At 41.6% G+C, this 26,454-nt stretch overlaps 1 protein-coding gene across 1 annotated transcript; it reads left to right on the top strand.

Moving 5' to 3' along the window:
* The first annotated feature begins 39 nt into the window (after positions 1-39).
* cdc23 (CDC23 (cell division cycle 23, yeast, homolog)) lies at positions 40-26,454 on the top strand. The gene is made up of 16 exons (XM_048603606.1): positions 40-182; positions 2,544-2,616; positions 3,422-3,559; positions 4,974-5,016; positions 9,317-9,422; positions 11,156-11,288; positions 12,119-12,296; positions 14,249-14,346; positions 16,651-16,732; positions 17,647-17,800; positions 20,144-20,263; positions 20,370-20,445; positions 20,988-21,049; positions 22,331-22,409; positions 25,266-25,385; positions 26,135-26,454. Exons 1-16 carry the CDS (start codon positions 79-81, stop codon positions 26,300-26,302), a joined length of 1,734 nt encoding a protein of 577 aa, XP_048459563.1. The 5' UTR covers positions 40-78; the 3' UTR covers positions 26,303-26,454.

The following is a 26,454-nucleotide window of genomic DNA, read 5'->3' as shown; positions in this document are numbered from 1 at the left end:
TGGCTGGAGCGTGTACAATCGGATTGGTTAGCTCGGACGGCGGGCCGCGATTGGCTGTCGGGGTGAGCGGGGAGGACGATGGCGGCGCTGAGCGACTTCCCCGAGCTGAAGGAGGTGAAGCGGGGCCTGATGGCGGTGAGCGGCCTGTGCCGGGAGCGGGGACTGCTGCAGAGCGCCAAGTGGTGAGTGCCGGAGCCCGGCGGCTTGGGGCTGCATCTCCGCCTCAGGGCCTGAGCGAAAATATCGCCCTGACGTAAAAAAAAAACCCGTATAAATGGTTCATCTCCCTCATGGTGTGTGTGAAGGTTATAAACCACCGCCAGGCCCCTGTGGTACTGACACACACTTCACTCTGTTATAATCACACAGATATACCACATCATTGTTTATTCACATTGCAGGGACACTCCCACTGACTCTCCAGCATCTTCCAGACCTGCTGAGCTTTTCCAGCAATTTCTGTTAATTTTTGTGTGTGCGTGTTTTTTTTATTTTTGCCTCCAGCCATTTTCAGCCTGAGGTTCTGACCAGCTTTCACCCTTTGGGAGCCAGCAGACCCGTCACGTTGGCCGGCCGCGGTCAAAGGTGTTACCCTCCGACCCAGGGTCGAGTCTACGGCCGCGGGGGTCACCAGACGAGGCGGGCGAGCGAGCGATTCAGGCCGTTTGGCCCGTCGGGTCTGCCCCGCTGTTGGTTGGCGGCGAGTTAGGTTTCTCAACCCCGTTGCCCCGCGTTCCCCGCGGCAGCCACGAGCCTGTCCAGTCGCTGTCTCAACCACGTGCCGATCTGAACGTTGGTGCCAGTTTGTTTTCTCCGGGAACCATCACATCCAGACGCTGCACGTCGACTGCGTCCTCAAACCCAGCAGCGTTCCTGCCAACAATGATGTAGTCGGAGGGTTTGAGCTACAGGGAGAGGCTGAATAAGCTGGGGCTATTTTCCCTGGAGCGTCGGAGGCTGAGGGGGGTGGGGGGTGACCTTGTCGATGTTTATAACATCATGAGGGGCTTGGATAGGATAAATAGCCAAGGTCTGTTCCCCAAGGTAGGGGAGTCCAAAACTAGAGGGCATAAGTTGAAGGTGACAAGAGAAAGATTTAAAAAGGAACTAAGAGGCAATTTTTTTCACACGGAGGGTGGTACATGTATGGAATGACCTGCCAGAGGAGGCTGGTAAAATTACAACATTTAAAGATTTCTGAATGGGTACATGAATAGGAAGGGTTTAGAGGGATATCATCATAGAATTAGAATCATAGAATTCCTACAGTGTGGAAACAGGCCCTTCGGCCCAACAAGTCCACGCCAACCTTCAGAGCATCCCACCCAGACCCATCCCCCTATTCTACACATTCCTGATTCCTGTGGGCAATTTAGCACGGCCAATCCACATAGCCTACACATCTTTGGACTGTGGGAGGAAACTGGAGCACCTGGAGGAAACCCACACAGACACAGGGAGAATGTGCAAACTCCACTCCCGAGGATGGAGTCGAACCCAGGCTCCTGGCGCTGCGAGGCAGCAGCGCTAACCGCTGAGCCACTGTGCCGCCCCTAATGATATGGGCCAAATGCTGGCAGATTGGACTAGATTAATTCAGGATATCTGGTCAGCATGGACGAGTTGGACCAAAATGTCTTTTCAATTCTATCCAAATCTGTGACCATTTCATCTACACCAATGCCTTCAAATGTCTGAATTATCCCCCTTATGCTTCATCATCTGCTGAAGCTGTGTTCATTACTACAAGTCATTTTTGTTTTTCACTTGATAGACTCAGGTTTATTTTCTCTCTGGCGCAAATTCAGGTTGATTCTTCAATCTTGTTTAAACATTTAGGCTTGTTACTGACAGACCAGCTGTCACTATGTTACTTATGGGAAACCAGAAATCATAACTGTTGGAGCCGCCAACTCTTGATAACAGATATAAAGTACATCCATATATCACTCAATCTGGATTTGTGAAAGTAGCCCATGCTGTTCAGCTTGGTGCCAATGTGCACAGGTTGCCTTGCCATGTATAGATATCCTAAAATTTAACTGGCTAATTATTGGATAGAGTTACAAGTGTATTTGCTTTTTATTAATTTACAAATGATGTTTTCAACTTTGACTTTATGAAGTAATCAATTTACAAACTTTTGATTATTTTATAATGTTGCTGTGAAAGGGCCTTTTTCTGTGACTCTAACTAGAAGATATAATACCATGTAAATATTTATCTGCTCCCCAGTGATGATAATAGCTAACATCAGCCTTTAATTGAATCTCTCAAATCTGCTATTATGTCTATTAATTTTATTCACTGTGGAGAGTCAAGTTCAATGCTGGGAGTAGATCTTTTATTTAGCTAAAAGATGAAAACATTTCTATAGTCTCAACATTTGACAAGTTTGCAAAACCCTGTTTGATGACAAGGCACATAACTCAAAATAAACGATGTCCCCTTGTGTAGAGTAAACCATTATCCTGTTATAAGGAGTTTAGGGTGAGCTCTGAATTTCTCTTGTCCTGATTTAAGGTTGATGTTTTTATGCACAGGGCTTCAGAGTTGGCCTTTTCCCTGGATCCTCTTCCTAAGGGTGAAATGCCAGCTGCCCCAACGTTAACAGAGGTATGACAGTTCTTTCTTAAACAGTACCTTACACTCAACTATATAGGTAATTCAGAAATAGAGTTAGAATAGCTGAAACCCTAGGAACTGATGTGTTTTTTGTCAGTCATCTACTAGGTTGAGATTGTAAAATGTGTTTAAAAGGAACATAGAATTGATACTCAACTCCATTTCAACAATTTTCATAGAAACCCTACAGTGTGGAAGGAGGCCATTTGGCCCATTGAGTCTATACTGACCCACCGAAGAGCATCCCATCCAGACCCAACCCCCCACCATAATCCCGTAACTCTGGCTGATCTATCTAACCCACACAACCCTTAACACTACGGACAATTGCAGCATTGTCGATCTACCTACTCTGCACATCTTTGGACTGTCGGAGGAAACCCACGCAGACACAGGGAGAACGTGCAAACTCCACACAGTCAGTTGCCCGAGGCTGGAATCAAACCTGGGTTCCTGGCACTATGAGGCACTGTGCCAGCCCTGCTTGGGGAGGAGAGACATGGTTTCATTAGAACTAGCAGGGGCTAGTGGGTTTAGTAGTAACAAAATATTAAGGTACATTTTGCCCTTGTGTATCCATCCTATTACTTGCTTAGAGTGAGGTGAGGCAAATTGAAGCTTTGAAATCCCTTTTCATTCAATTCTCTCCATGAACAAACTCATGGTAATTGTGTAGCAGAAAAATTTCAACTGCATTGCAGTTCGGCACCCTAAATGTGAGTCTAAATGTTATGAACGATTTCTTTTTGAGTTATTGTATGGTTTCATTGTTTTGTAAAACCGTGTTTCTATTTAGGAAGACCTGGTGGATTTGGATGCCTACACTTTAGCCAAGTCGTACTTTGATTTGAAAGAGTATGATCGAGCAGCATATTTTCTCAAAGGCTGTCAGAGTCAGAAGGCATACTTCCTGTATATGTATTCCAGATATCTGGTAAGGGAATACTGATTAATGGTGATGTCTCTGGTAAATCTGCAGTGACCCAACAGATGCGTTTCTGGTGCTCTTTCACTTCTGAACATTTTTGAAAAATTCAGTCCAAACTGAGGGAAGAAAATTCATATTCTGTTAACCTTTTTGGACAGAGTTAAAAAAGATCTGATGGAAATATTATTATCTGTTATGAGTCATATAACACGGAAAAAGGCCCTTAGGTCTAACTCGTCCATGCTGACCATGTTCCCAAACAAAACTAGACCCACCTGCTTGGCCCATATCCCTGCAAGCCCATCCTATTCATGTATTTATCCAAACATCTTTTAAATGTTGCAACTGTACTTGCACCCACCACGTCCTATGGCGGTTCATTTCACATGAACCACTCTGTGTAAAAAAAGAAAAAAAAAAATTGCCCTTTCTAAATCTTTCCCCTCTCACCTTAAAAATATGCCCGCTAGTTTTGAACACCCCCACCCTAGGGAAAAGACCCTTGTCATTCACCCTGTCTCTATCCCTCATGATTTTATAAACCCCAATAAGATCACCTCTCAACCTCCGAAGGGCCAGTGAAAAGAAGTCCCAGTCTTTCCAGTCTGCTTTTATATCTCATACCCTCCATTCTTGGAAACATCCTGGTAAATGTTTTCTGAATCCTCCAGTTTAACAATATCCTTGGTATAGCAGGGTGACCAAAACTGCACATCGTACTCCAGAAGAGGCCACATCAGTGTCCTGTACAACCTCAACATTATGTCCCAACTCCAGTACTGAAAGGTCTAAGCAATGAAGGCAACGGTGTTAAACACCTTCTTAACCCTGTCTACCTGTGACACAAATTTCAAAGAATTATGTTCCTGAATCCCCAGTCTCAGTTCTACAGCACTACCCAGGGCCCTACCATTAACTGTATAAATTCTGCCTTTATTTGTATTTGTTTAGGATAGAATAAAAACAGAAAATTTTGGAGAAACTCAGCATTTGTGGGAGAAATTCAGCACTTGTGGAGAGAGAAACAGAGTTAACATTTTGAGTCTGATATGAATCTTCAGCATTAACTCTTTCTCTTTCTACATTGCTACCAGACCTGCTGAGTTTCTCCAGGAATTCTTGTTTTTATTTCAGAGTTCCAGCTTCCATGGCATTTTGGTTTTGTTAGGATGGCGTTTGCCTGCTCAGTAGACTCCAGTCACACATCAACTTGATTACTGCTGACTGAAGAGGTACAACATCCTATGCTATTTTACCAGGCCTGTTGTTTGAGAGGGAAGGAGTGATTGTTGAATAACTAAAGTGGAATAGGCTTATTGTAAAGATAGCTCCGTTGCTATGTTATGCAGCTTTGGATCTGTGCTGTGATTTGAATAGGATGAAGTTATTCAATATTGAGTAACTGTTTTTGGTATTCTAGTCTGGGGAGAAGAAGAAAGATGATGAAACAGTGGACAGTTTGGGTAAGTCAGTAACTGGCCACTATACCAATAAGCTGTGATTTTGTTTTTGCATATGGCTTCACGATAGCCTTCCTGTTAGAATAGCAATGATAATATTTTAAAGATGTCACTTTGCAATGTTCCTCATTCCTTGCCTGAAGGTGTTGATTCTTATTGTGTTATGGTAACATGGACTGTTCACCTGCCCATTATTATAGAGACATGGAGTCATGCAACATAGAAACAGCCCCAACAGCCTATCTTGTCTATGCTGACCAACAAACACCAAACCACATTAATCCCATTCCCCTGCACTTGGACAATGGACTACTATGCCCTGGGATTTTAAGTGTTTATTTAGTTGCATCTTCAATGTTGCAAGAGTACCTGTCTCCACCACTCTCTCTCAGGCAGCATGTTCTGTATTTCTACCATCCTCTGGTGAAAAAAAAATCGCTCAGACCTCTTCTAAACCACTTACTGTTTTCCTTAGACTTGCGTCCACTGGTCTTACACACATCTGCCATGGGGAAGAGATTCTCATGATCTACTGTCTATGCCTCTTATAGTTTTGTAGACCTCAAATTAACAAGCCCCCCCCCCCCCCGCCACTCCCTCCTCTGCTCTATGGAAAACAAAGCCAGCCTATCCGGTCTCTCCTTGTAACTGGGAATTCTCATCCCACACACCATCCTGGTGAATCTCCTCTCCACCCTCTCCAGTGCAGTCATTTCCTTTCAATAGTGTGGTGACCAAATCTGCACACAATATCCCAGATAACAAAGTGTAGAGCTGGATGAACCCAGCGGGCCAAGCAGCATCAGAGGAGCAGGAAGGCTGACGTTTCGGGCCTGGACCCTCCGATTCTCCAGCATCTGCAATTCCTACTTTCTCTGAAACACAGTATCCCATCTGTAGCCTAAACATAACAAGACTTCCTTGCTTGTATATTCTACGCCCTGGCAAATGAAGGCAGGCGTCCTGTATGTCTTCTTGATCAACCTGTCTATCTGTGCTGACACCTTCAGGGATCTATGGACTTGTACACCAAGGTTGCTTTGTTCCTCAGTACTCCCTAGTGATCTACCATTCATTGTGTATATTCTTCCCTTGTTAGATCTCCCAAAACGCATTACCTCGCACTTATCAGGATTAAATTCCATTTTCCATTGCTCTGCCCAATTTACCAGCTGATCAGGACATTGGGGAGGCTTTTTCTGGAATACTGTGTCCAGTCCTGGTCGCCCAGTTATATGAAGGGTATTATCAAGCTGGAGAGGGTTCAGAAGAGATTTACCAGGATGTTGCCGGATATGGAAAGTACGAGTTAGGAAAGGCTGGATAGGCTGGGACATTTTTCACTGAAGCATAAGAGGTTGAGAGGTGACCTTACAGAAGTTTATGAAATAATAGGAGGTATAGATAGAGTTGGTGGTAGTTGTCTTTTGCCTAGGATGGGGAATTTCAAGACTAGGGGGCACATTTTTAAGGTGAGAGGACAGAAATTTAAAGAAAACATATAGGCAAATTTTTTATACAGTGGTTTGTGTGTGGAATGAACTTCCTGAGGAAGTGGTGGATATGTGTACAATTTGAAAGATACATGAATAGGAAAGGTTTAGAGGGATATGAGCCAGGTACAGGCAATAATGTTTGGCATGGGCTGGTTGGACCGAAGAGTTTGTTTCCGTGCTGTATGACAATGACTGTAGCCTGAGGCCATCCTCCTCAGTATCAACAACACCGCCAATTTTTGTGTCATCTGCAAGATTACTAATTATATTTTCTATATTCATCTCAAAGTTGTTAATGTAAATAACAAACAGCACTGATCTCTGTGATACACCGCTGGTCATGGGCTTCCAATCACAAAACAGCCCTCCACCATCACCCATTGCCTCCTGTTAGCAAGCTAATTTTGGATCCAATTTGCCAACTTGCATTGGATCCTGTGGGCTTTTGGACCAGCTTTCCATGTGGGACCTTGTCAAAAGCCTTACTGAAGTCCATGTAAACCACATCAACTACTGTACCCTCATCAATATATTTAGTCACCTTTTTGAAAAACTCAATTAAATTAGTCAGTCAGGATCTCCCTCTAAAAATCCATGTTGGCTACCCCTGATCAATTCCTGCCTTTCCAAGTGGTGATTAACCCTGTCCTTCAGAACTTTTTCCAATAATTTCCCTACCATTGACATCAGACTAACTGATCTGTAATTACCGGGCCTATCCCTGTTGCCCTTCTTGAGCAAAGGAACCACATTAGCTATCCTCCAGTCATCTGGCACTTCACCTATGGCCAGTGAATTATTAAATATCTCTGCCAGGATCCCAGCAATCTCGCCTGTTTTTTCCCATGGCAGCCTAGGACACATCTGATCAGGGTCTGGGGACTTGTGCACATTTATGCCTGCTAAAACATCTAATGCCTCCTCCTTATTAACCTTGTTCTCGAATCTCACCATCCCAACTGAAATCCCTGACTACAATGTCTTTCACCTCTGTGAATATAGATGAAAAGTATTAATTTCAGACCTGACCCACGTCCGCTGGCTTCACACACAGATTGCCCCTTTGGGCTCTAAAAGGTACTCTTTCCCTGGTAATCATATTATTCTTGATACACTTATTAAAGTTTTGGTCACTATCCCCAAAATGCTCACCCGCTGAAACTTCAATCACTCGGCAGACATCACTCCTGTGATTAGCTCTAGCACTGCTCCATCTCTAGTAGGACTGTCTATGTACTGGCACAAAAAACTCTCCCAGAAGCACTTTAAAATTTCACCCTGTCTTAGCCTTTCACACTAAGGTGATCCCAGTTAGCGTTAGCAAAGTTGAAATCTCCTACAGCAGGACCACACCCTTCAATGTGTGATCTCCCTCTGATTATCAGGAGGCCTGTAGTATAATCCTAGCAAGGCAATCACACTTTTTTTTTTATTTCTAAGCTCTACTCAAATGACCTCATTTGATGGCCCTTTAGGATGTCTTCCCTCACCTCCCTTATTCTCCCACCGCCCACCCCCAACTTCTCCATCACGTCTGAAACTTCTTTATCCTGGAATGTTGAGCTGCCAGTCCTGTCCTTCTTTCAGCAGTCTCAGTGACTGCATCAATATCATATTTTCACGTGCTGCTGTAATTTCGTCTGCCTTACCAGTCACGCTCTTTGAATTAAAACAGATACACTTTAACTTCCAGACCTTTCCTGTGCCTTATCCTGCCCTTGTCTTCTCCATCTACTGGACTGTCCTAGGCAACTTTCTATATCTGGTTGGACCTTACTCCCAACTCTACATTTACTGTCTGCTCCATCCCCTTGCCAGATTAGTTTAAAACCTCAACAGCATTTTGTATGTATCATTGGGCTGTTAGAGAAACAGGATATTTGACTGCTAGGGGCATCATAGACGTTGAGTGCAATCCTGTTCTGTTCCAACATCTACACTTCAGAATTGAGTATAGTGGCAGGGATCATAGAGAATAGCCGCAGGGGTTGACCATTCAGCCCATGGAGTCTACATTATCATTGAACTAGATCGTCTACTTGAGTGCCGTTTTCTCACATTACCTGTTAGCCTTAATGTCTGGAAATGGAAGGTGCAAAATCATTGGCTAACAATCAACTCGAATCTGGGATGATGTATTTTTCCTACCTCTGCTCCAAACTCAGGCATACTCCGACTAACTGTAGTACGAACTGAGTTACACTGACTCAAAGAGGGCCAGGGATCAAAGCTGGCCATTTCTGATCTGTGTGATTTAGCTCCTCAATCGTTGCTGCCAGAGGAGCAGTCGGAGAGACTTAATCTTAATGCCCGTACATGGGTACTGGATATGTGGTTCATCAGTCACCTTTTAGTTATTTTTATCTCCTTAAACATTAAACTCATTAATATTGTACATAATTTTGTATTTGAATTTTTAATTCACTAAATATGCATCTGGAGTTAGAGGTGTTAACTGCAATATTTTTTGATTGATTTGCATTATTAATAGCTTCCATGTTTCATTAAATGCACTGGGAGACTACACTGATATTCTTGGGGGTGCTAAACAGTTGAGGAGAGAATGCTTTAAGTCTAAACATATTTAATTGGACCGTTATTTAGATTTCTAAAGGTTTGTAGCAGCATAGTATTTCAGTATTTGAAGATCGTGGTTGCGCGCAAGTTTTATTGACATAATAATACCAGCCGTTTTGAACGGGAGCAAGTAAGCATTTTTGGCATCCTGAATTGTAATCTGTGACTCAAGCTCCATCTAGGGGTTCCCCAAGGCTTGTGTGTCTGTACATGTTCTATCTGATTGGCAGGACCCTTGGAGAAAGGACAAGTGAAGAATGAGTCTCTGAGAGAATTGCGAGTTGAACTGAGTAAAAAGCACAAAGCCAGGGAATTGGATGGATTTGGACTATACTTGTACGTATTAGCTTGCATGAGATTATGCCTTTTTTTTTCTGATGTGTATCAAACAAGATAGATGACAGTCCTGAAGAAGATTACTGCATTGAATTTCCCGAGGACCTTTTATATATTAGAAGGTGTGTTGGAGGGTGTATGATGCTATTTGGGAGCTGTTCTGCCCCATATTTCAGACATTGTTGGCATGTATTGTACTCTAGAAATGATAAAAGACAGCTTGGAAACAAATAATTACCATAGAAACTGTACTCTGTGACATTGTGATCTGGGATAACCAGCAGAAGGAATACTTCATATCTCATGTTATCGTAGGTATGACTTCGATAAGACGTGGAGGTGCCGGTGTTGGACTGGGGTAGACAAAGTCATAAATCACACAACACCAGTTTATAGTTCAACGGGTTTATTTGAAATCAAAGGCTTTCGGAGCGCTGCTCACTTCACCTGACGAAAGAGCAGCGCTCCGAAAGCTTGCGATATAAAATAAGCCTGTTAGACTATAAACTGGTGTCGTGTGACATCTGACTTTGACTTTTAATATAATTAGTCTAAACACCAGATTGCAAGCCTTATAAAGCCCTGCATTCCTTTAATCAGACTGCACCATGAGGAATATTCAGCAGCAATAGTAGAGAGGGAAATACAGTTCATGCTTTATGTTGATGCCTTCTGATCAGAACTGGGTCTGATGAGTGGTCATTGAGCTGAAACATTAGCTGTTTTTCTCCGTGCAGCTCTGCCGTGTACTTGCAGCATTTCATGTTTTTATTTCCGATTTGCAGCATCCTTAGTAAATTGCTTTTGTCTGTGTGTAACATGCTCAGTTCTGCTCACCAAGATGTTCAGGACCTTGGGGTGCAGGACAGAAGAGTCTCAGATCAGAGATGCCAGAGCGCTGAGTCAGGAAAAAGTGGAGGAACTTAGGATTCTCACCTTTGTGCCTTTAGAAAGCTGTGTGACACAGAAAATGGTATAGAAGAGACAAATCGAGCACTACCTCACAATTAAATTATAATGGTAGCACAAGGGGCTTAGATATAACGTGGTGAAAAACAACATGCCAGGAAGGCCCTCTTCATTCTGATGGGTGGGCAGGGTGAAATGTCAAAGATACAGGAGGAGAATTGCTGCCTGTTTTTGGATTGGTGAGACAAATGTCAAATTCCATGGGAATGGAAGGAAGAGTGGTAAAGAATTCTCCCCTTGTGACACATAGCTACACTTAAAACATATTGTTTCTGAGACTGCCAATGGATTGTAATAGTTACTTGCTGTATTGATTATCAGTCCAATAACATTGATATATTTTCCTTCCAAGGACAAAATACAACAGCAAACATAATGCCTGCCTCATTAGGAGCATTAACTGAAAAGGTTTTCAGTGATTAAATGCAAACTGGGTGAGAATCCGAGTGGTTGAGATGTTTGTTTAACAGCATGCAAGCAAGAATCGCATCTTCGGTGAGCATAAGAAATAGGGAAGATGTGACGTTTATTTATTTTAAAGAGATATCGAAGCTTGAAGAGAGGCTCAAGAATTAGATGACTTTTAAATTGCCCAATATCGTCTCTCATAGCACATGTTGTCTCAGTCTAAGTTGTGTTTAATGCTTTGTAGCTGGATGCTGATTCTCTTTTTGCTTTGTCTTGTGAGTTTAACTATGAATTATAAAAGTGTAGATTCATTTATAAATCTGTGAGCTGAAATTCAGTCAGTGTTTGTATATAAGGTATGGAGTAGTCCTGCGGAAACTGGACTTGGTTAAAGAAGCCATTGATGTGTTTGTGGAAGCTACACACAGTTTGCCTCTGCATTGGGGAGCTTGGCTTGAACTCTGCAACCTCATTACTGATAAGGAAATGGTAAGTAGATGATTTATTTCTTTCTTGAGGGGATTTGGTTATAGTTGGCAATTTAATGATTCTTTAATTTCTCCATAACCAAGTACCAACTTTTGGTAGAATATTTAATTTACTTGCAAGGATATAATAAAAACCGTGAAATGGTGTTGTACATCATTGACTTTAAGTGCTGCTCATCCAAAATTGAATGAAAAATGAATAAACCTTGATGTTGGACATAACTATGGGTGAAAACATCCCGTCTCTGTGAAAAGTTAATAGGAAAACCCCAAGTTCAGTCGTCACTCTGTTTTGAGTTAGCAACTCTGCAGCGAGGCAGAGATGCTCCAACAGTTTTCTGTTCCTGAGGATGTTCACTCTTCTACTGCGTGTCTTGTTAAATTAGGAGTCCAGTTGATACAGTTGACACCCAGAGGGAAGCTCATAGTTTGGTGCTGAGTGAGTGATACAGTGCTAGAGGTGTCAAGCTATTTGTCCATTCCAGGCATTTGAGCCAGGCTTTTACTAATGCCCTGTATACTCACTTTAAAGCCCTTTGATCTGCTGGGTGTAAAGCCAGTTTGAAGGGCTCCATGTAGGTTACTTTAATGGGCCCAATGTTCTGAAAAATTGTGATGCATACAGATGAAGAAACCCCATTCATCCCAATTTAATAATTTATCTAGAACAATCCCAACAGTCCTCTGTTGCAGCAATGAATTGTTCCTTAAATGGTTTTCTACCTCCATTACTTTGCCTAGAGATTCAGGTGTCTCCCAGTCCATGCTGTGACTTTAATGTTGGTCTGAATACACTACTGATACTTATTTTACTTTGCATTCCTCTTCCAGCTTAAGCCCATGGTGCTTCCCAATACGTGGATGAAAGAATTCTTCCTGGCTCACATCTACACAGAACTGCAGTTGATTGAGGAGGCACTGCAGAAATACCAGAACCTCATTGATGCTGGCTTCTCCAAAAGCACTTACATCATCTCCCAGATTGCTGTGGCATATCATAACGTTCGTGGTCAGTATTAGGGTTAGGATGAGGTTCTTCGTTTTTGTGTCATAAGATCAAATTGAGATTGTCCCACATTTTGGGTATATTATTCTTAATTCACTCCTTCAGTTCCTGACAGTCATCCATTTCTGAAGGAATGTTTTTGGTAAGGTCCTGGTCTCCGCAGTGACCCCTCGTTTTAGCTCGTACCTGGTGTTGATCCAATCCAGTTCCCATCAAATCCTTCACTAATTTGTCTAATATCACTTGCAGATGAGAAAATCAAGTGCAAGACTTGGTTATTGTATATCCTGCAGTCTTAGTGTTAAAGCTGTCTGTTTGCATATTTTCTGAAAATGTAATTATAAACCAGACTCCAGTGTGTGTGTCTCTGTCTCCTCTTGATATGCAGCTGTAGCACTTCAGGTCCTGGCATTGTAGGGATCTCCCTTGAGATGATGATCCATTGATCTCCTATTGCAGTGTTAGGAGATGCCAGCTTTCGGTGCAGGGCTTGCTGCAGCTCACGTTATCCCCAAGAACCTCTCTAAGGAATGCCTGCAGCTTGGAATTCTAGAAGGGGATGAGGTTCAGAATTGGTTTCGGCTTGGACTTGCCAGTAACTTCCAAAGCACTAGTGTAGAGTTTCTGCTTTGGGTGAAGTCTTTGATGGTACGAGCTGCACCCTTTTTGAAAATTCAGCGGGTTCCCTCAAATCTGTGCGCATCACCGAATACAAAATTTACAACTAATACAACTGGCAAAAATTCTTTAAATGATATTTTAATTTGCCTCAGAAGATATTGCTTAACGTATTTCCTTGTTGAAAATGACTTGAACAAAAGTAGAAAAACTATTTCTTAGTTGGATTGTGATACAATAGCTAGTTCCCCAGTAAATTTAACAATAAATTATATCTAAAACCTTTCAACGTATGATATTGTTGTCCTTATTCCTAAAAGATCTGGCTTACTTTTTATAGCGTGCATAATGGCCTGTGGGCAAGTGCATTTAGCAGAAACTGGTGATCAATTCATCCTTAAGCATGGCTTGTTCTGTGAGTAGGACCTGCTCCTAATGCATTGTTTTCAAAGCTGCGCAAAAATGTTAAAGAGACTTAATTTGCACTAGACCTAAGTTTTCCATGATCCTTTGTGCTGGTTCTGCTGAGTTCAGTTGAATTGCACTGAAATGTTCAGACTAGTCGAGTGAGAAATCCAGGCCAAAATCTCTTACTTAACAATTCATTTTACTTTATCAACCCCATATAAATTTGAACACTTCCACTGGAACTCTCTGATCTGAATCCTGCCTGGAGCAAATATCCAGCAAGATCAGTTTCCCAGGAATGAATGAATGTTGCCATCGCGTGTGCAGTGCTAGAAATGAATAATGTGTTGGTGTTTTGCTTGCGAAAATTTAAGATTGATGTGTCTTTTGATTAACACAGTTTTTGCTGTGGTAGGGCATTTGTTTAATTGCAACTTGATATCTATAATTTGTTCTTCCAGGCCATCTGTTTAAACTTCTAAAAGTGAAACTGAATTTCTTCAAATCATTTCCTTTTTGGTCACACAAGAATATTGAGGGAATTCTTGTTTAAAAGTTGACGTGCTTTAATGGTTGGGTATGTCAGGGAAGCTGAGGGATATTGGCTGCTTTGTGTAGTTTCTTTAGATTTTCCCCCTTGCCCAGATAAAATGCACCTGATTAGGCGAGAAGAGCCTCAATCTTATTTTTTGAATAAAGTTCTAAGTTATTATTTAACCCTTTATTTCTGCAGTTTCCATGTTTACTTTTGTAATTTGTGAAATTATCTTCACCCTTAGGTGTACAATTGGTGAATAATGTGTATGTTATCTGTGTCCATTTAATGAAGGGTTCTTTTAATTTTATTATACTCATTAGTTATTAGTTACTCATCTTTGTGTATTCAGGAAATATTGAACTGTCTTTATTTCTTTTTCCCTAATCTTTAGATATTGATAGAGCTTTAACCCTTTTCAATGAGTTACGGAATCAGGACCCATATAGGATAGAGAATATGGACACATTATCCAACCTGCTATATGTTCGGGTAAGGCTGACTACTCCATTTTATACATTAACAATCTGCATGAAGAAACTGAGGGCATTGTCGCTAAGTTTGAAGATGGTACAAAGGTAGGAGGCGGGCCAGATTGTGTTGAGGAAATGGGGAGGCAGCAGAAGGACTTGGACAGGCTAAGAGAGTGGGTAGAGAAGATGGAATACAATGTGGGGAAGTGTGAGATTATGCACTTTGGAAGGAAGAATAGAGGTGTAGGCCATTTTCTGAACGGGGAAAGGCTTTGGAAATCTGAGGTAAAAGGGAGTTAGGAGTCCTAATTCAAGATTCTCTTAAGGATAACATGCAGTTTCACTTGGCAGTTACGAAAGCGAATCCAACGTTAGCATTAATTTTGAGATGGCTAGAATACAAGAGCAGGGGTGCATGGCTAAGGCTGTATAAGGCTCTGGTCAGACCGCAGTAGAAATCTTGTGAGCAGTCTCAGGCCCTATGTCTGTGGAAGGATGTGCCGGCATTGGAGGGATTCCAGAGGAGGTTTATAAGAATGATCCTGGGGATGAAGAGCTTGTCATACGAGGAGCGGTTGAGGACTCTGAATCTGTACTCAGTGGAGTTTAGAAGAATGAGGGGGAAATCTGATTGAAATTTAGAAGGATACTGAGAGGCCTGGATAGAGTGGATACGTAGAAGATGTTTCCACCAGTAGGCCACAGCCTCAGAGAAAAGGGACGACCCTTTACAGCTGAGATGAGAAGGAATTTCTTCAACCAGAGGATGGTGACTCTGTGGAACGGTTGCCACAGAGGGCTCTGGAGGCCAAGTCATTGAGTGTATTTAAGACTGAGATAGATAGTTTCTTAATTAGTAAGGAGATCAAGGGTTAAGGAGGAGAAGGCAGCAGAATGGGTTGAGAAACATCAGCCATGATTGAATGGCAAAGCAGATTTGATGGGCTGAATGCCATATTTATGCTCATACTGTGACTGTTAGTGACTTCCTCATATCATTCAAAGCTATCTAACTTCCGATGATTACACACTCCTTTTAGTCAACTTTGTTTAATGTGGGTGTAAGCAAAGTTCATAGTCTCCAGTGCTCTCCCATCTTGATCATTCCTGCCAAAGTACAATAGCATTTTGTCCCAGATCTTCATTGTAATGTTTGTATTTTCCCTGCTGTTGTAAATCTGCTCAACAACATTCACCTCTTACATTCCGAACCATCTTTCATCCATTGATGCTCTTGTTGGCTGAAGCTCTTGTATCTTCATCAAAAGAGCTCATGCCTTAAAGCTCAGTTTCTTCTCTCGTGCCCAATGGTTTTTCTTTTCCTCTTGACCGTAAGTCTGCACAAGCCCGAATAATATTTATAAAGCAGGAGTGGTTCCATCAGCACATCTCCACTTCTGATCAGAATTCAAGAAAAAGCTTAGCATCTGAATGATATTCTTTCTGCATAAAAGTACCAGAGTCAGGAGTTTTATTTTCAAACTTCAGGCATCAAATTCTTCTCCTTTTTAAATTCCTCTTGAAGTACAGGTATACAGACTGGAGGAACATTGTCTCATTTTCCACTTGGGGACATTGCAGCCTTCAGGACTCTATCGAGTTCAATAATTTTAAAGCCTGAACACCACCTTCTATGTCTTTTATCTATCCCCACACCCAGGCTCTGCCATAACATGAAATAACACAGTGTGGAGCTGGAGGAGCACAGCAGGTTAGGCAGGAAAGAGCAGGAAAGTTGACATTTTGGATCAGGACCCTTCTTCTGAAATGTCAACTCTCCTGCTCCTCTGATGCTGCTTGGCCTGTTGTGCTCTCCAGCTCCACACTGTGTTATTTCTGACTCCAACATCGGCAGTTTTTACCATCTCTGTCATTACATGGGCTGCTTTCAGCACAGCTAACCTGTTTTTAGGCACTCATAGTCCCTGTTATCACCTAATTAACTTGTCCTCTTCCCTGGCTTACTGTCAACAATCCCTTTGTCTGTGTAACTTTCCCCCTTCGCCTGTCTGCTCTCTACCCCCCCCCCCCCCCCCCGTGACACACACACACATATATCAAGAGAAATACGTTCAGTTCTGGACTCAAATCATTAATTCTGTTTTCTCTCTACAGATGCTGTCTGACCTACTGAGTTTCTCCAGCAATTTCTGTTTTTATTTCAAGCCCTAAATGTACTTAAAGAATTGGATTTATCCAATAGTTTTATTTAGTGAATTAAGAAACGTAGACTGTAATTCCAGTTAAGCAATTTTCTTTCTGACAGTTGTGGAAATTTGTAGGTTTTGTTACAAATCTAATCCCATGCGTGTGTTTCAATTAGAATATGAAGCCTGAGCTGAGCTACCTGGCACACAATCTTTGTGAAATTGACAAGTATCGAGTGGAAACCTGCTGTGTGATTGGTGAGTACAATTTGCCCTACGTATGCATTGATCTTAGCTCTTAAGTTTCTCAATCTTCTGCGTTAGCTACTTTTACCAGTGCCTCACTGAAATCATGTTAATGCTTTGATACATATCTGCTCGAGTCCATGGAAAGTGCTTCTACTCTTCATAATATCCTCTATACACAGGACTGAGAATTGTATGTAAAGGATCACAAGTCCACTGGATGTTCATCACCCTGTTGCACAGAACATTTGTATTTCAGTGCACTATATTGCATTCAGTTCTTTGGACGGGTTTCACTAAAGTCAGCAAAAGGTCCATGGTGGAACAGCTGAATTCATTCTCTGACTGTCTTAGCGAAACCCCTTCTCAGTCAGACAGCTAAGAAATAAATTAAAGAGAAATAAATGTCCAGAATTCCATAACGCAGTTGAACGAAATTGAAATTTGTCCTGGTCACAGAACCAAAAGGAATTTGATGTATTAAGGAGCTTACTGTATGGAGAATTGCAAGTGCACAGACAAGTTCATCAGGCTGGTGGTGCTAAATGTTGATTCTCTGCAACAGTGGAAGAGTAAACTATAAGGGTCAGTCATGTCTACTGGAGTTGAAAAATCTCCAGTGAGGGTACTATTTATAAAGTTGCCTACATGTTATCCCCTACTATTGTTAAGACATGGCTCCACAGGTGCCAGTACGTTAACCCTAAGTGGGCACTTTTCATGTGTAATTAATATTGTGCTGACTTGGAGGGCAAGCACTTCCGAGTAGTGGTTAATGGAAAGATGATATTTCCCCCTCCCTGGCTAAGGATTCTCGAAAACTTGATTATCTGTCTAAATGCAGATTAGTGTTTGACCCTTGGAGCTTTAGGTTTAGAGCTGTTGTACCGAATTGTGAATCTAATGTTATTTCTCTTCCCATCAAGGCAATTACTATAGTTTAAGGTCTCAGCATGAGAAAGCAGCCCTGTACTTTCAAAGAGCACTGAAGTTAAATCCTCGCTATCTTGGTGCTTGGACACTGATGGGTCATGAGTATATGGAGATGAAGAATATATCAGCAGCTATTCAGGCTTACAGGTATACAACTCGATTGGTCACTTAAAAATGCTCTTTTAATTGATAATATCCTGACATGATTTCACTGCCCTGAATCTCTATTCCATTCATTTACAACAGAAAACTCAACTGATGCTTCAGTCCCTGTGCTGGAGGATGGATTTGGCTCTGAAGCAGAATCAAACTAATTGATATCTAATGCCTGCTGTTGCTTGACAGTTGCAAAATGTGTCAATGGCAGTATCTATTTATCTTTGCTGTTGGCCTTTTCCATGGCCTCACAGAATCAGAGAATGGTTTCAGCCTTCCAGCCCAGTGTATCCAAGCTGCATTGGTCAACGGTGCTTCCCTCCCAGAAGCTGCTAGCCTCTGGTTCTGACAGCTTATCACTCGCCCGTGTCAAGGGACATAAGAAGCAGCACATAAAACAACTTTCTCTCCCTATCAGTTCTGAATGAACTGTAATACCGTGAATTATGTCAATTGCCACCTAACGCAGTCACCCCCACGCAGTCAGAAGTTGGAAAAATATGCTCTGTCTTTGCTATTTGTATTGTGTTTCTCACTTTCCTTCTGAACAAACTATATGCAGCTTGGCTCTCACTTGCCTGATCAACCTGAAATCTGTCATTTGCAGTCTTTTTCGACTTGATATCTCTTCGTCATTAAGGGAGTTCTGACTTATGTTTTCCAACTCTTGCTGTTCCTGTTGTGGGAATGTACCTCACCTGAACCTGAGCTGTCTTTTCTTTAAAGGCACTTATCGTCCTATTACAGTTTAACCTAACAATCTTTGATTTCTGTTTATCTGGGCCAGATCCATTCTCACCTCAGACTGAAATCAGCATTCCCCCAATTATTTATTTGCCCCTGCATTGTCCTTTGCCCTTTTCCATAGGAACCTGAAAACAGTTCATAAACTCTCTTCCTCTGCCTTTTGCACCATTACTCTCCCAACGTATATTAGATTAATTAGAATCTCCCATTATACATACTTCATGTTTCTTACATCATTTCCTTGCAAAATTGTTTGGCCAAATTGTTCCCATTTAGAATACTCTCAGTAATGTAAGAAAACAAGCATTAAGGCCCACATTGAGTTTACTGCCCATCTGTGTGAATGCCTGGTATGTGGTTAATGAGGTTAGTGCACTGCAGGCACAGTAGCCATGTAAGCATGTGATGTAGTTATCATAACAGATATCTGGATCAATAAAGGGCAGGATTAGGATTATTAAATATTGCCGGATACAAGGTACCCGGGAAAGTAGGAACATTGAGTGACAACACTGATTTCAAGAGAATGTTAGAGTGACGGAGAGAGGGGATAGCCTAGGGAGGTCAGAATAGAATCTAATTAACTGAACCTAAGAAGCAATAGTGGTACACATTACATTACAAGCTGGAGGCAGTCTTGTGGTTCTGAGGGTGATTACTGTGCAGGAACATCTCTCTAGTTGGTAATCAGGTGCTTGCAATGTCTTAAAGCTATTAGAGTGTTAATAGGTGTAAGTACATACTGAATTACAATCACAGAATCCCTACAGTGTGGAAGCAGACCATTTGACCCATCGAGTCCACACAGCACGCCAAAGATCATCTCACCCAGATCCACCCTTTTCTTGTAACCCTGTATTTCCCATGGCTAACCTGTGCATCCCTGAACACTATGGGCAATTTAGCGTGGCTGATCCACCCTAACCTGCACATCTTTGGACTGTGTGAGGAAAGCAAAGCACCCAAAGGAACCCCACGCAGACGCGGGGAGAATGTGCAAACTCCACTTAGACAGTCGCCCGAGGCTGGAATTGAACCTGGGTCCCTGGTGCTGTGAGGCAGCAGTGCTAACCACTGAGCCACTGTGCCACTTATGACCAAAAGGACAAGTATAGCCAATCAGCTGCTTGCGCCTGTTTTAAGCATTTCTAATTGTACCTCAAATTATTTTATATACCTTGATAACCCTACCTGATGAACTGCCAAGTGAAAATAATGAAAATTTAAACTGACCTATCATCCACAGCCTCTTGTGGAATGAATTCCATACTTCCACTCTCCTTCCTCACTAGGGGAAAATAGCTCCGTGGAATCCTTTCATTATTTTAAACCCTTTAGTTATATCACCTCATCAATCCAAACTCAATTGAGAAAAGTTAGTTGTATCTAACTGGTCTGAATTTAACCCTTTAAGCCCTGGTGTAATTATGGTGAATTCATACCTGCTCCAAGGTTAATATTATCCGTCCTGAGGCCAAAGCTATACTCTAGATGGAGTTTGAGCAAGATTCCGAGAAAAATGTCTTCAGTTTGCTCTGTTGCCCACTAGAGAGCAGCCTGTATGAATTATTCCTTGTGTTCCTGCAGGCATGCTATTGAAGTGAATAAACGAGATTACAGAGCTTGGTATGGACTGGGACAGACCTATGAGATCCTCAAGATGCCGTTTTATTGTTTGTATTATTACAGACGAGCCCATCAACTGAGGTAAGTCACTGCAGGGAACAAAGCTGCAGCTGAACTAAAACTTCTATTTGCACATACCGGCCGTAATTTGGGAAGATTTGGAAACAGTGTGGTTTTTTCCCCACAGACCTAATGATTCTCGAATGCTCATCGCTTTGGGTGAATGTTATGAAAAGCTGAATCAACTGTCTGAAGCCAAAAAGGTACTTTCCTGCCTTGGTTTTATTCAGAAGTTAAATTGACTTTGTAAGTGGCACTGCAAGCGATGGCAACTTCTTATGGCTTTAGTAGAGAATTATAAGAAAGAGGGTTCACATCAGTTAGATGATCAAAAGGATTTCACAATGAAAGCAGGGCATAAGCCTAAGAGCTTGCATTGTCATTTTGACCTCTGGTAAAAGTCTATCTGGTAAAAATGAGTTGTGTTTATTTCTATTTCTTAAAATCACTCATTAGGATTATTTGTATGTTCCCTGTTATTTGCATGCTATCTGTCAGCATTATATTGTATTGTTATTCCCAATTTAAGAAGTTTTGAAGCTGGTTAGACATTTCAGGTTCTCTGTCTATGCTTAGCTCACATCAATGGACTAAATTGTGACAATGCTTGCTTGTTCAGCTGCACTCCCACCAACCTATTTGAGAAGACTACGTCCTGGAGATGTAACACGTCGTGCCATCTAACTGATTTGCCATGTGGCCCTGAAACAAATTACTTGTCTTCCTTTCTGTTTCTCATTGGCAGTGTTACTGGAGGGCATTTTCTGTTGGTGATGTAGAGAAAATGGCGTTGGTGAAACTTGCAAAGTAAGTGTTTATCCATGGAGAGCTCTTAATCTATTGTGAAGGTTGATTTGGTCATATCCTGTAAAGTGTTTCAACCAGACTGTTTTACAAATAAATGAGAAAGTGTGTTTGTTACTTTATCAAAGGAAATGTAATGAGGAAGGTTGCTAAAGATTATAAGTGTCTTCGAAAGGTTAGTGATGGTTCACTGGAATAATCTCGGTCATGAGAGTTTATAGCTTTAGATGCTTGGACTGTTAGAGCTTAGGGTTGTGGTTTCTGATGTCAAAAAATTTGAAAAGTTCATTAGTGAAAGATCACCATCAGTGGTTAGCAGCTGGTAACAATAGCTGCAGGATTTTGAAGAATAATGGTACACGTGAGGATTAACTATTTGGTAAGATAGATGAGGTAAACTGCAGAAAAGTATATCAGGAAAGTAACAGGCAGCATCCATGGACAGAGAGCAAACTAATGTTTTGAATCTAGACTCGAAACATTAGCTTGCTCTCTCTCCGTGGATGCTGCCTGACCTGCTGTGATTTCCAGCATTTGTTTGTTTTCAGAACCAATTCCAGTGTTGGCAGTAATTTGCTCCTGGCAGTGAAGGAGAAAAGCGTTGTCAAAACAGGAAGAAATGAAATTGATTTTTATTTGAAATCAAAGTCTCCCTGCACCATTTTATAGACTTGCAGCACGGAATCAGGCTATTCAGCTCATGTCAAACAGATCATCAAAAATCTGACTGTGTGAATTCCATTTTCCAGCTCTTGCTCCATAGCCCTGAAGGTTCTGGCAATGAAAGTGAATATCTAAAAACTGTCTAAATGTTGTGAGATTTTCAGACTCCCACTGTCTCCTCAACTTTGCACTTCATCTTCTACCTTTAAGTCTCCTGGTTATTAACCCCTCTACTAATTAATAACGCAGTGTTCCATAGTTAACTGACTTGACTAGTTAGCTGCCAGTTCCATTATGAACTAGTTGCTGAGAGATGGACTAAAGTGGTTTGGTTGGGAAACACAGCTAAGAATGGAAATTACAAGAGGGAAAGCAACCCCATGTACCTATACACTGCCTCCATGTAGTCTAAACAGAAGATCAAACAGCAGGAAACATTCAGTAGCACTTTTGTTCTACTAAGTCTGACATCTCAGTGGTATTTTAATAGCTTTCTGTGAAAACTTTGTTATTTTAGGCTTCATCTAACGTAACCTGTAAATGCTCCTAACAAGGCCTGGACCACTCGGTGTTGGTTGGTTCGTATTGATTTATTGTCTGTTTCCTTCCATAATGTTGTAGGATTCACGAGCAGTTAGGTGAATCAGATCAAGCAGCGCAGTGCTACATCAAATATGTCCAAGACATCTGTGACTGTGGGGTAAGTCTATTCATGGATCATGTGGCACTGGCAAACCCTAACCAGTGCAAATGACATTGTTTATGCTGCCTTGGGTCCACACAAGTGTTTATTCTGTTGGTGTTTCATTTGCAAAAGGAAAACTTCAGACCTGACCCCTGCAGTGCTTTTTATTCATGAATTTTGAATTTTTTGAGGAGGTGACAAAGGTGATTGATGAGGGTAAAGCAGTGGATGTTGTCTGCGTGGATTTTAGTAAGGCTTTCAACAAGGTCCCTCAGGGTAGGCTCATCCGGAAGATTGATGGTGACTTGGCCATGTGGATTCAGAATTGGCTCGCCCATAGAAGGCAGGGGGTAGTGGTGAAAGGGTGTTTTTCAGGCTGGAGGTCCGTGATTAGCGGTGTTCCACAGGGATCGTACTGGGACCTCTGCTGTTTGTGGTATATATAAATGGCTTGGATTAAAATGTAGATGGGTGGGTTAGTAAGTTTGCAGACGATACAAGGATCAGTGGAGCTGTGGATAGTGTAGAAGATTGTCAAAGGATACAGCGGGTTATAGATCAGTTGCAGGTATGTGCAGAGAAATGGCAGATTGAGTTTAATCTGGGTAAGTGTCAGGTGCTGTGCTTTGGGAGATAAAATGTTAAGGAAAAGTATACAGTTAATGGCAAGACTCCAAACAGTATTGATGTACAGAGGGATCTTAGGGTTCAAATCCATAGCTCCTTGAAAGTTTCCACACAAATAGATTGGGTGGTAAAGAAGGCGTATGGCATGCTTGCCTTTATTGGTTGGGGAACTGAGTACAAGAGTCAGGATGTCATGTTGCAGCTTTATAAGACTTTGGTTAGGCCACACTTAGAGTATTGTGTTCAATTCTGGTCAGCACATTACAGGAGGAATGTGTAGGCTTTGGAGAGGATGCAGAAGAGGTTTACCAGGATGCTGCCTGTATTATGTGATATAAAGAGAGGCTAGAAAACCCAGGTTGTTTTCTCTGGAGAGGCTGAGGCTGAGGCTGAGGCGAGATTTATGGGAGTCTACAAAATTATGAGATGCATAGATAGGGTTGACAGTCAGAACCGTTCTCCCGCCCCCCCCCCACCCCCGAGTTGAAATGTGTAAAACTACTGGGCTTGAATTTAAGGTGAGAGGGGGAAAGTTCAAAGGAGATGTGAGGGGCCAGCTTTTCACACAGTGGTAGGAGTCTGGACCACGCTGCCAGTGGTAGTGGAGGCAGATACGATATGATTTAAGAGACTTTTAGATAAACATGTGAATATGCAACAAAGGGCAGTTTAGGGATTAGTTTAATGTGGTGTCATGTTCACCTCAACATTGCGGGTCAAAGGGCCCATTTCTGTGCTGTGGTGTTCTACGTTCTGCTGTATCCTTCTGTTCTCTTCAAATGTAGCACACTGAGACCATCTGTCTTTGCAGCATGTTAAAAGCTCAAGCTTTGAAACAAGCAGTGAACATTGGACAGGATTAGACCATTTAGTGCATTGAGCATGTTCTTCACTACTGTGGATTGATTAGTGTCGTTTCCATTGTTGTCCTAAGCCTCATGATACAATGATCACTATCCCCCAGATGTTTCCCCCATTATCACTTAGGCTACCACATTTCCTTGATGGACTAGATACATGCTGTCAGAAATTCTCCTGAATACAATCTTGGAATGCCTGCCCGTACATGATCACTATCCATGTCCTCCATTATAATAATTGATGTTTACACTGCTAATTTAATTGCAGGTTTGATGTTGTACATCCTCCCAACTAGTTTTTGTTTGGGTGGGTGTTAATAGATGTAATTGCAGTCATCGTATACCTTAGCCAAAGATGCCACTTATTCTTCCTTTTACCTTGCCTATCTTTTCTGAGCACCTTGTAATCAGGCATATTTAGCACTCAGAGCTGCCTTTCCTTGAGCAAGGCTTCTGTTATCACCACATAATCCTACATGTTAATCTGTGCCTGAATCTCCCCAATTATCTATACTCTTTGCATGTAGGGTAACTGATTTTAAACTTATTTTCTGACTCCACCTATTAACTTACTCTTCTCCATTCTATTTGCCTCTCCCAGCATTTCCAGTACCCTAGTATTACTGCCTACGATATTGGTACTTGTATCAGCTGAAAATAGCTATCCTCCATCTTTGTCACAGGCTCGGCAGCATTTATTGCCCAGAGAGACAGTGCTGTGGGAGTCACGTAGGCCAGACCAAGTCAGGATGGCAGTTTCCTTCCTTAAGGAGACATAAATGAACCAGATGAGTTTTTCTGACAGTTGATTTGTGGTCATCATTACACTCTTAATTCCAGATCTTTTTTTAAGCATATTGAATTCATTTCCACCATCTGTGGCAGGATTTGAACCTGGGCCTCTGCATTAATAGTCCAGCAATAATATATTAAGTCATTGCCTTATTGAACGGCCTACATCTGTTCAATATGTATCCTATTCTGAAGTTGAATTTTTGGAGGTAGAGTAAACTGCACAGATACTGGGCTCCTTTTTTAATGCTAGAATGTGTCCAGTTCCCACTCTGTTCAATTTGGGACATCTTTACTGTCCCCTAATTCTTACAACCTTGTGATGTAAAATTGTTGATGTAGGCATATTTAGAATTTGGAGGAATCACTGTGGAAAACAAAATTCCCAGCTAAATGATAAGACAGACACAGCAGATACTGTACAGTCTTAAAGTCATAATTTTAAGAAAATTCACTTACTCCACAGGTTGCAAATACTTTTTTGCATTGTATCCCTAAAGAACTGCAAAGAGAGTTTTCCAAATACATAAACAAAAAATGTCTGTTTTTCTGCATCTCTTCCAGAACTAATTAATTATTGTTCACATTTTAGGAGATTCTAGAGCATCATGAAATGAGCACTGCCTTTAGAGCTCTAGCACAGTATTATTTCAAGTGTAAACGATGGGATGAGGCATCGGTTTGTGCACAGAAGTGCTGTGATTACAATGATGTAAGTTTTAATCACAAGTCTTTATGATAGCATGAAATGACCACTTGCAGTGTTTTTGTTTTCAGATTCTTTAATTGACATTGGAGTGTAACACAGCAGTTTTGTTTCAGTCTTGCTGCAGGTATAACTAGAATACAAGAATGAGACTGTATTTTGCTGATGTTCATAAATTTATTTCCCCAAAAATAACTCCTTTTGCTTTTATTCAGAGCCCACGCTCCCATTAGTAATCCTCATTACCATTCAATAATTCAAATCTTAAGGTGAAGAAACTCACTAAAATAGGGAACAAGCTCTTAAATCCGAATCACATGTGCCAGTCTGCACTAGCTCTGACCACGTGAAAGGCTACCTCGTCCGCTTCATCCCAAAAGCAGGATGGGAGCTAGTGACAGACAACTGGTGGACTACTTGAATATATGTTGTATCAGCTTCATGTTATGTTAACAAACTGTATACGAACATGCTGACAAGTGCTAAGTACCCTATACCCTTTTGTCTACTTTTCCCAAGTATATGATACCCTTCGGAAAAAATAGCAAAAGAATTTGCTGGGAAGGCTAGTATTTTTCCTTCATTCCACACCTAAACAGAAAATCTTTGCTTATTGTAATGTAGAGAAGAATAACTAATTACTACAGTAGCTATAAAAGGGGTTTAAAAATGTTGTGATTTGAATGCAAGGTTTTGCTGACTTCAAAGTTAATACAATATTTTCACCGATTTTAATTTTAAAATATTTGTTCCAGACTAGAGAAGAAGGGAAAGCTCTCCTCAGACAAATTTCACAGCTTCGCAGTCAAGGTGATGTGACACCAACACCCATGGGTGCTGACATATCACGGACATTTGTCCCTGGAGTGAACACCCCCTCTGCTAAACTGCCACCACTCAATTTGTCTTCCATTACACCATGAATATGTCAGTGCTGCTATCAGAAACCAACATGTCACCCACTACTGGCTCTGGTATATACCCTCAATTATTGAGGCTATCAATTGCTACTAGTGAGATTCTGTTCAAGTTTACTGCATAGTCTGTAAATATTAAATGTAGAATATTCTTCAAA

The sequence above is a fragment of the Rhincodon typus genome, chromosome 12, assembly GCF_021869965.1.
Source record: "Rhincodon typus isolate 14 chromosome 12, sRhiTyp1.1, whole genome shotgun sequence".
In the NCBI taxonomy this organism is placed as follows: Eukaryota; Metazoa; Chordata; class Chondrichthyes; order Orectolobiformes; family Rhincodontidae; genus Rhincodon; species Rhincodon typus.
Note: the sequence above shows the minus strand (reverse complement) of the source record. Positions and strands in the feature narration are given on the sequence as shown.

Excerpts from the sequence above, each read along its gene's own strand:
- cdc23 (XM_048603606.1), top strand. The coding sequence starts at position 79 with ATGGCGGCGCTGAGCGACTTCCCCGAGCTGAAGGAGGTGAAGCGGGGC. Across the intron at positions 183-2,543 it reads CTGCTGCAGAGCGCCAAGTG|GGCTTCAGAGTTGGCCTTTT; the intron begins GTGAGTGCCGGA and ends TTTTATGCACAG. Across the intron at positions 3,560-4,973 it reads ATATGTATTCCAGATATCTG|TCTGGGGAGAAGAAGAAAGA; the intron begins GTAAGGGAATAC and ends TTGGTATTCTAG.